This window comes from Schistocerca piceifrons, chromosome X, assembly GCF_021461385.2.
Source record: "Schistocerca piceifrons isolate TAMUIC-IGC-003096 chromosome X, iqSchPice1.1, whole genome shotgun sequence".
NCBI lineage: Eukaryota > Metazoa > Arthropoda > Insecta > Orthoptera > Acrididae > Schistocerca > Schistocerca piceifrons.
In genome coordinates, this window is record NC_060149.1 from 528,999,645 (window position 1) to 529,011,182 (window position 11,538).

Consider the following 11,538-nt stretch of genomic DNA (forward strand, 5'->3'; position numbering starts at 1 on the left):
GATAGACAGCTGACAGCTCCAGCTGTTGAGCTTTTTCTACATTACATTAACAATTGCAATTAAATACTCAATAAACTGAAAATAACTCCATTATATAAACATGAACTCACTGAAGTTATTTTGTCTACTCACGTAAGAGAATTGGACAGGAAATACTGGGGAGGTATAATCTGCCCACAAACTGTGAAGTGAGAGCACTCGTGAAGAGCAAAACTGCTTTTCCCACAAGAATGCTACAGCTGCCATACAGGATGACAAGAATCAATTTTTCCCCTAGTAGCGTAGAACAGTGTGCAGATATTTACGTAGAGTCTGTCCACACAGATTTCTTGTGTTAATATTATTAGTAACTCATATCCGTATTTCATGTAGTGATAACATATTTTGTGGACATGAACAACCCCACAGCATGTCTGCTCACTGTGTTGCCAGTGATTGATAAAGCACACTGCGGAAGGGTAGGTATAACTTTGTCACACACTACAGTTGCTTCTTGTGATGTAGTGGGATAGAGAATGTGGGGATGATCTGCTTGCTGTTTACCATATTTACTCGAATCTAAGCCGCACTTTTTTTCCGGTTTTTGTAATCCAAAAAACTGCCTGCGGCTTAGAATCGAGTGCAAAGCAAGCGGGAGTTCTGAAAAATGTTGGTGGGTCCCGCCACAACTAACTTCTGCCGTTGAATATATGTAGCGCCACACAGGCATGCTTTGTAGGCACAAAGATAAATACTGGCACCAAAATCTCTGCGTCAGTAAATAAATTAAAAAAAAAAGTGGAAGACGAGCCTTTTTCCTCCGCCCAGAGTTTCAACCACTGCAGTTTGGTACATTATCCAACGAAGTAAATACAAATTCTGTATTGTTGATCTTTGAATGTAGCAGCATTTCAATGTACTACGAAAATCCGACTGGCAAGACTGTTCAGGATGTTTGTCAATATGGCCAACTCTACGTTCTGAATTTTTTCCTACCTGTGAGAAGAGATAGTTGCTAATAGGAGCTTTTATGAATTGTGAATCATATGTAGTATTCTCTTCGCCATAAGAATAATACGAATATAAACATTTTGCCATGTATTGTTTCGTGTTTGCTACTATCTCATTTAAATCCTGTCTGCCTAATAAACTATGAAACTAGGGTGAGACAACAGCAAACGCGGAAGAATATACATATCATGTCATGTTTATATTCGTATTATTCTTATGCCTGATAGTGATACAGTCAGAAATGAAGCACGGCAACTGACTAGATTTTTAAATCTAAGATGACTAATTTCTGTGCAGAACGTAATGAACTAAAGAGGCACCTGCAAAGATTTTCAAACGGAGAAAAATTTTCGCTAAAATTTCGTTCAGAACATCATCTATCATACGCAGTCTATTATGTGGTTCTTGTTGATCATTATCAAAGAAAGCAGTAGTGTAAGTAACAACAAATGTTTCGCTAATGAGACGATTTCTCTCTATTTTTTATTTGTAAGCGGCGGTAGCACGCACAAAAGCAAGCCACGCCGCGAGCGGCGACAGGCCGTAAACACGCACTATCAGAATGCGACAAACAATGCATGACAGTACAGTAATGCATTTTCAGCTTTGAGTGACGTAAACACCTATAACAAAGAGAACGGCACTTATCAGATCAAAGAAAAATAAGCAATCAATTCAAACCAGACGAAGCACGTGAAAAAGGAAGGATATCCGTATAAATACGGACGGAGCGCGTGACGCGTAGCAATGGCTACCTGGTAAACCGTAACTGCTAAGTTTACGACTCGAACCAAGCTACTGCAGCTGTATCGTCATTCATTCGACCTAAATTGTGTCTCATATTACAATTAGACGAACTTTGTTTCGATTTGGAGGTGCGACCTAAAACTTTTCTCTCCCCTTGAATTTCGAGTCTCAAATTTCAGGTGCGGCTTAGATTCGGGAAAATTTTTTTTTCTTGATTTCGAGTCTCATTTTTCAGGTGCGGCTTAGATTCGAATGCGGCTTAGATTCGAGTAAATGCGGTAGTTTGTGTATCTATGAAGGAGAGTAATGCACGACCACGATCTGGCGACCTATCTTCCCTTATGCTTTTACCCTCTCCCCCACCCTTCCTCATTCCGTTACATACTGAGAATGCATTTTATCCCTCAATATTTAATATTTGCTGTATTAAATAGTTGTTCTATTAAAATACTAGTTTCGGTAATCTGTGATTTTTTGCATCCTCTGCATCATGAAAACTGTTAGTCCCAGAAAAGAAATATAGTTTAAGGATCATTTTCACTAGAAGCCACAGTTTTCGAGTTATTCCAGAAAACCATCGAAGGTGACCTTTGGAACCCCCCCCCCCTCTCCCCACCCCCATTACCCTGCGCACACTCCACCAATCAGTATTTTTAGGTATGCTGCTCACGGCACTCCCTCCTACAACTGAACAAATACTTCAAACTAACAATTTTTTTCCTCTTAATTTTCCTTTGTTGACTGGACTATATTACGACATGAGAAAGTTCAATGCTCTGAGCTTAAAGTTGCCAGCAACAAAAATAACAGATATTTCAAGGCAGACATCCCACTAGCCTAAAATTTATGAACTCTTTGACAGTGCAGTAAACCTAGCTTGAATAAATTTTAATATGATTACATACAAAAATAGAAACTACTACCAATAGTCTGCAGTAACAATACTACCTGCATACCCCAAAACAAAATAGTATATAGATATCAAACTGATACCTATTATTATTCTTTTATGTACTAAACATCAGTAAATAAATCTGTGGACTCCAGCCAAAATATTGACAAACTTTAGGTCACTATTGCAGAACACAAATTCCATGCAAGTTTCTCAGACTGTATCATTTTATATACAACCTTTCAGCATTAATATCTAATTAGATAACTTGTATCTGAATATGGAAAGCTTCATATGCACACCCAAGCCTGACAAACTGTAATTTTCGAATGAAACCAAAACTTTATGGTAGAACAAAAGCAACACAATGGGCAGTAGATTATCTTCTCACTAAATAAGACTTTTGAAAAGAGAGCCAGATTAAATTAATGAAATATTTTAATTTAAGTAGATTTAGTTTTGTACAAACAAAACTATGCAACATAGTTCAAGAAATCCTTCATCAAGAGAAGAATATTGTATCACTGTGCAACTGCTGATTTTTGCAACAAAAATACTTACGGTATGAACTCATTTTCATTTTCAAAAATAAAAAAAAAAAACCACATACAGTAAAAGTAAGGAAGTAGGAAGAAACAACCACTAAATGAAAATGTACATAATCTTTATCACGATGTAACTAATACATAGAAGTACACCAACAAACAGAAAATATTTCAACATCACAAAAAAAATCAGTCAGCTGCCTTTTTAAAATGTAGCTACTGCAACACAAAAACTTAGAATCTAAATAATAACTGCAGACAATTAAAATCAAAATTAATACATCTAGTACGCATTGATCACAATTAATACATTCAGTTTTGCTTACTAACACATTACAGCCCCACATAGCACACAGTTCTCAGAAAAACAAAGGGTTTATACAGCTACTATTTACACGATACATACATTGTACATAAATATACATTTAATTTTTAATATTAGATGGGTAGCCCCCAATTCATTCCTCTTAACTTGATTTCTACTATACAACACTTATTTCACATTTATATTTTCACTGTCTCTAGCATCAGATGTGTTAATTATTCTAGCAAGGGGTTAATTAATTTTTATGGTTTCTGTTAATTTTAAGGTGGGGTGCCTCACATGGATTAGCAAGACCTCAAGACTTATTTATCATGTACTGAACAAGGCACATGGTTTACTACAAATCCGATTCAATCACTTCCAAACATTTTCTTATGCTGTACCATTTTGAATATGCTTGTACCAGACAGAAAATGTGATCAGAAATAAGAAAGAGGATGGTGACTAATAGATTTATTTATAAATAGGAAACAAAACTAACACAGATCTCTCTTGGATTCACCAGTTATTAGTCGATGGCTGGGTATCCCGACACAGTTGTAGAACAAGTCGTCAACTTTACTCTGTTACACGTACTTACTGACACACACACACATGCACACAAACACACACAAAAGGCCTATTTTTGGTTGGGCTATAGGGTCCCAGAAACAAAATAAAAATGGTTCCAGTTCCCAAGTTCCAACTAATGTTTTTGAGATATTTTCATTGTTAGTAAGGAAAATATCACAATTGGTAATCCCTAAAATATTCCCATTTGGGAATACCCCTTCACCAGATCACCAGGATTTGGCTGAAAAGACATCAACTCTAGAATAAACATGATGTCTTAACAGCCTGTCTGTTTCACTGTCAGCAAGCATGTAGGAAAATTCATCTTAGATCAACTGTATGACTTTCCTCTTGTTTACAGCTTCAAAGAGACAAAATACCATACAAAGAAGCAACCAACATAATTTTAAATATTTCATGCCACACAATGTTACTTGCTGACTCAATTATGGGGAATTGCTTAAAATGGTATACTGGATCACTTTTCTATGCAAACTGAAGGGATGACATCTAGATGTGCATCACATATGGTAGCATGTCTGTGGTCCTGGAATCAGTTTTCCAGATGGATTGAACGAAGTGCAAGGGGCGTAGCAGGATGTTCGTGGTCCCGAAGTCATCAGTGGGTTTCCTTAGAGTAGGCAGTGACAGTGTAGACAGAAGCAAAAAGACAGTAGGAAACTAGTTTTGTATCGCAATTTATCTTGTGCAAATTACGTATGAAGAAAACATTGCACAACAGGGACTAACCGAAAGAGGCAGTGCAGTTGTTGAAGTGCTAACATCATATTCAGAAGGTTGGGGAATTTTTTCCTCTTTCCAGCCATTCTGATTTAGGTTTTCCTAAACCATTTCAGGCAAATGCTGGGATGGTTCATTCATCAAGGCCATGGCCAACCACATGTCCTATCCTCAAAGCGTACTTATATATTCTATGTGTATCTATATTTTTGAGGTTCCTATTTTCATTGTATTTTGACAAATCCTCTACCATTTTAAGATGATCCCTGGATGAATAAATAAATGACATGCTTTCCAGAAGTAGCAGTTTTTCTTTGTCTTTGTTATAATGAAGCAGAAATGATTCACATGCCACAGCATGTGAAAATTAAGGTGACACTATACTCAGTCCGATTCAATATGAACATAGTAACTTCAAAATACAGGAAAGGAAAGTACTTATATTAATTTTAAAAAATGAAGATTCTTCAAAGCATTACCATTCCTCTTTTATACTGACTCTGTTGTCAAGATATCCAGCAATTACATTGTATGTTGACACTCATCTGTAAAACTTCTATAATACACATTCTTCCCATCAGATCACTGAAGTTAAGCACCATCAGGCATGGCCAGTACTTAGATGGATGACCATCTGGGTATGTTGCGCACTATTGAAAATTTTCATTTGCCTTTGCAGCAGAGGCAATAGGAGGGGTAGAGGTGTAAGGTCCCTGGTCAATAATCTTTGTGCCAATGGTCTGGATTGAATTCCGAACCTCTCCTCAATGTCTCATAAAGTGAGAGCATGCAACACTGTTGATGGTGATCTGTCCATCGGATGGGGTCGTTAAGCTCGGTGGGCCTCTTGGTGCTCTTCGAGAGGAGCAGGCTATGTGGCAGCTCTGGGTTTCACCCTCCCTCCCTCTCTCTCTCTCTCTCTCTCTCTCTCTCTCTCTCCCCCCCCCCCCCCCCCCCCCCCCACACACACACACACACACACACACACACACACACACACACACACACACACACACTTGCTCACTCACTCCAGTCACCTACACTAAACATCTACACTTACACAGACAGCTCTTATACTTCATGTAAGAAAGGTGCCTGCATCTTTTCTTCAGGGTCTCCCAGTCATTCATGTTCTATGACTTGACTTTGCTTTGCTTTCTTCCAATGTGTATTAGTTTTGGAGTGATTTCTTCTGTCGTATCTACACACTAACACAACTGAAGAAGTATTTTCACTGTAAGAAAGACAGAAACACTAGTTTTTAGGAACTGACAACTAAAATAATAATGCATTTCCTGAAATAATCTGGGGGTTCAGTTTTTAGTCCCTGTATAAATACCTGGATTCAAAATACGAATGCCATCTAAATAAACAAGATGATACTCATTAGAAAATCAATTATTTCTAGAAAACTTCTTTATTAAATGCAGCATGTGTGCCCTGTTCTCCATGAAATGTCAAGTGCCTTGTTGGTAGCCATCTCAGTGCTTCTAGAATGCTTTCACTCAAATATGAGTAATTTTTAGTCTACTGTCACACAGCAGAGACATAAAGCCACTGGACTCACTGCTACCGAAAATGTTGACTACTCTAACTTATTTGTCATGATCACAACAGTGCTTTGTTTGTTCAGCTACAGTAGAAAGAAAGTTTAGGGGTTAATGTTATTACAGACAGTTCAACAAGGGAGTCGCTGTACCTTCCATGTAAAGGCTTGAAAGTTTTTACCCTCCTAAAGTAAGGGCTAACGAAAACTTTTTTAAATATTAATTCACAAACTTGTATGTTCCATACATGATCAATTCAAGCCAAAAATTGGTGGAGGCATGCGTTCAAGAGGGAAATTTGCAGAAAAGCATACAGCATTATATGCCCAATAATTCAGTTTCTAAGGCAAAATTGCCTGTACGATTAATGACAAATTATAAATACATATCTTATGTCAAGGGCATTTCTAAATGATGCTCATGTGTAACACCGAAGGAGGATGAAATGAACAAATTAATGAAAAATAAAAAATAAATAAAATCAGAATATAATTTAAATTTGAGATAATGATGAAACATGTTTGAAAATTGCAGCTGTCACAATGTTTTGAAATTATTCAGCTGAAAAAACTCATGAAAATAAAATTCTTCCCCCTAACTGAAGTTTTCCTCATTATTAACTTGAGATTTAAAGTGAGTGGTCATATGTCTTCCAAGTTTGTCTCTTCGGGTGAAGCTAAGATCACAATATTCACACTGATAAGGTCTGTCACCACTGTGTGTTGTTTTATGTCTTGTCAGTTTATCTCTCCTATTAAATGCAGCTGAACAAATTTCGCATACATATGGTTTATCAGAAGAATGTATTTTTAAGTGTCGATTAAGTCTGTCTTTTGAAACAAATGATTTATCACATAAGTCACAAGGCCAAGGTTTAACATTTGGGCACGACAATTTGTGCGCTGACAATTCCTGACTCGATGCAAACTGAACGCCACAATCTTTACAAAATGAATGGGTCAGCTTGTGCAAATTTATGTCCTCTTCACGCGTAAATACTCTAGAACACTCATCACAAACATGAATAAACTGGCGCCCAGAATGAATAGCTTTATGTCTTGCAAGAACATCCTTTCTTGAAAATGATGATGGACACTCGTCACAGATATATGGTTTCTCTGTGTGGACTTGTAAATGATTATGAAGTTTGTCTTTACTGCTAAATGTCATTCCACATGTTTTGCAACTCCAAGGTTCTGCTGCACATAACATTTTGCAATGTTCGGTCAACTCGTCAACCTCTGTAAAAGTCTGACCACAATCTATACAACTATAATGAGTCTTTAGATGATTAATCATTTCTTCTTCAGTTCCAAATGGTTCCTTACATTCTCGGCACACATGAACTGCAGAATTTCTTTGCTCTGATCTTTGCTCTGCAGCTGACTGCATATCAGTTTCACTTTCTGAAGCCGGTTGCATATCAGTTTCACTTTTTGAGGCCGGTTGCATATCATTTTCACTTTTTGGAAGATCTCTTTCGAGTCTGCGCCGAAGAGCTTCAGGGTGGAATGCACTTACTGGTTCAAATTCTGTTACCAACTGTCCATCGGAGTCGATACCTTCATTGACAAATAATATTGGAGCTCCCTCGGCGAGATCTGGTGAAGAACTGCCAGGAGTTCCCTGATAATGCAACAGAAGAAAATGCTTTTAAGAGTGTAGAACAAAACGAAAGTAGTAAAATAGAGTTTCACTAGTTCAGCTCTCGGATAACATTGTTGCCTCTTCCACACTTAACACTGTGTTTTACAGGAAAGAACAGCCATCGAGGGTAATGGCAAGGAGGTAACAAGGCACTGTCTTCCAATGTTAAGGTTTAAGTATCAGTCTGGCTTGACAGGAATTCATCGCAGCTAATTCTTTTAATAACAATTCGGACTGAAAATGGCAAAAATCGTGATTTAATTCAATTATCTTCATTTAAATGTGTTTGAGGAGATGTAGCTAAACAGAATTACAGTTCCATTTTCAAATTCTTACACACAGTCTGAATACCATCAGTACTGCTGACTGGTTCTGTTAGCTCCTTGGTCAATGGATAGTCCTTCCCTCAACACAGGTCACATTTCAAGACAGCTCTAGGGCAGCACCAACTTTTCTTATCTGAGAGTGAGCCTTAGATCCTGCAGTGCACAAATGCACCACAGCACTACATTTATTTTGATACATTACTGCCATTACATCCTTTTTTTTACCCTCTTCTACAGAATTTATTTACAGAATCCACCATGAAATCCATTGGCTGAATAAGCAAATTGCTTTCTTTCAATTCATTTTGTGTTCTGTACTGAAATTTTGTTCTCTGGAGCTACATATCTGAAAACTGATAATTGCAGCATCAAACTAAGAAATGTGGCTTTCTTATTAATGAGTGCCATATCAACAGAAAACACAATATTAATGAGAAGAAGAAACATCAACTTACAGGCATTATGGGCACATATGTGATCTATAAAACTGAATTATACTTTAAACATGAATTCAATGCTATAAGAGCTCAGTCAGCTGAATTATTTGGACGAAGAGAATTGCAGCAAATATTTATTTTACTTAGATTTAGCAAGGCTTCAAGCTATAAGATAAACACCCTGAGACTTTTTTGGCTAGCATTTACAAAAATTTCTCAGAATGATGGAAACATTATGGGTAATATCGACTTCTAATTACATAAATGAAGATCGACAACACATTATTCTTTACACTTAGTATGAAAATAATCACACACATTTATATCACCTAAATCAGTAATCAATACCACTGAAAAAAATACAGTATCCATATATATTCTTCTGCTCACAATGGAAGCAGTAACAGTAAACTCACCACACACACACACACACACACACACAGGGGGGGTAGAGGGGGCGTAGAGGGGGCACAGAGGGGGGAGATAATTTACTCCTGAAGTACAGTAAAACCCTATATTAATGAACCTACTGTGCATAAATTCGTGCATTGAACAAGTATTTCTGTTGGTCCCAGTGAAACTGTCACAGGACCTATGTTACTGAAAATCATCCATAACGAACACTGCCCTCAGAAAAAGCTGCTTTTAAGGACTAAATATCTATAGCCTGTGTTCAAAATTACTTTACGATTGACTGGTATGAGACAAGTAGTAGGGGCGGGGCGCAGAGGAAGCTCACACAAGAGGCGTGGACTGCATTCCACCAATCCCACGATGTGTGTGTCTGCAACAACCACCCAAAGCTGTCAAATTTTCTGCATCTACAAACATACTACACAAGCCATCGTATGGTGCATGGTGGAAGGCACCTTGTACCATTACTGGTCATATATTTTCTGTTCCACTTACGAACAGAGTGAGGGAAAAATGACACTACATGCCTCCGTACAAGCCCTGATTTCTCTTATTGTCATGGTCCTTACAAGAAATGTACATTGGCGCTAGTAGAAACATTGACCTTCAAATGCCTGCTCCATATATTTTTCCAACAGCAATCCTCGAAAGGAATGTCGCCTTCCCTCCAGGGATTCCCATTTGAGTTCCAGAAGCATCATTGGGATGAAGCAGAAAAGTTCTGTTCTGCACTGATCTCTCGTACAAGGTATTGCCATCCGAGGTCCAGACAAGAGACTGGAAAGTTAAATGGTGTCTCGCCGCTCTGGGATAGCAACGTAATTGACAGATTTGCTGTAGCTCTGAACACAAATGAAAACACTACTGCAAAGATTTGCACGGAAATGTTCAAGAAATAAAACAATGCTGGTAAAACACTCTCTACAAAAAAAACTGCAGTATGGATAAATGGATTACCAACAAAGATTCGTTTGCTGAGGATGCAAATAGTTTTCATGTTTATGACTACTACTGCAGAAAGGAAAATCCAACACTCATCAACTTGTTGGTCACCCCAAGGAATCAAGTCTTTTTCAAGGCAGTTGCACAGCCCCCCCCCCCTTCCTCTCCCTTAAACAACAACAGTAATAGTTACAGTGATACTTCTACAGTGATATTCAAGCATCTAGCATAGCAACAGGAGTGATGTCAGTGGAGTTTCGTCCTTATCACCACACAAATTAAGTACAGGTAGACACAGCTGCATATCCGAAGTGCCCAATTTACAATGGTAAGTAGCTACACAATGAAATAATTTCCTAAGTTTTGACATTTTGATAAGAAAGCTTCATCAGCAACTGACTCCAAATAAAATTCTTCTCAGGAATTCAGTCCATATCACGCAAAAATAAATATTACTGGTTACAATATAACTGCTGCAATTCTGAAGTCATGTTTTCTGTATCATTTCTGTTCTTTCTCCCAAAATGGTTGGCGTATTTAAGATATGTCTCCTTGCTGTGGTAAACACACACAAATCTTACAGTTAGTTATGTCATAAGTAAGTAGGTTAATCAGAAAAATTAATAACAGGTTCATTATAAATCTAGTGATCTGTTTCTCATTATAAAATCATACGAGTGACCACTTAGTGCTTGACGTGTGAGCAGACCATAGTACATCACATTTAACTGAAATTATCTTGTGTTGTGTTCGAAAACTCTAAAAGATTTCAGTTTGGAGTAGATGACAAAAATTTGATAACATCAGGAAATGCATTTTTGTGAACTGTCAGCATATCGTATTAATAACAGGAACAGTTTGTGAGTTTGAGTTGTCGTTTCGTGAGGGACATGACAACTCTAGTCTGTACCTCCACATGCTCCAGCAGAACTGTCAACTCTAAAGTAACTTTGTGGCAACAGTAACAGATTTTTTAACAATTAGTTTGACCTAATGAGGACAAAATTAAGTAACTTATCTCTTCTTTTTGTTCTCCTTTCTTTCTTTTCTACAGTATTTCATTCTTTGCCTGTGTTGTTATCTTCTTTCTTCTGTCCATATTACACCCCTCTTTCTCTTTGTTTTCTTCTGGAAACCCTTGAAATTTTACTTTTGCTCTGAACTTTTCTCTTTCTCCTATTTCTTCCTCCATTGCTTCCATTTCCCTGTAGTCTGCTTTAGTTCCTTTGATCCACATTGATGTTTTCGGGTTTCTGTCATAAGAGTTAAAAATTCTTTTTGTTGTTCTTTCTCATTTAGCCTTTTTAGATGTCCATAGAATACAACTCTTCTCTTCTTGTTGTAGCTAACATTTGTTCTATTCTTTCACAAACTACTTTACTGTTTCTTGATTTCCTTTTCTCATTGTCATATTTTGGTCCACAGACTTATGA

General features: G+C 37.4%; 1 protein-coding gene across 1 annotated transcript in view; it reads right to left on the bottom strand.

Annotated features, from left to right (window-relative positions):
* Nucleotides 1-3,307: 3,307 nt before the first annotated feature.
* The window catches only part of LOC124723011 (zinc finger protein 875-like), a gene marked incomplete in the record, with an annotated part of 26,519 nt that continues 18,288 nt past the window's right edge, over nt 3,308-11,538 (bottom strand). Inside the window, 1 exon segment of the mRNA XM_047248186.1 lies at nt 3,308-7,965. Within this exon segment, the coding sequence (XP_047104142.1) occupies nt 6,934-7,965 (1,032 nt within the window).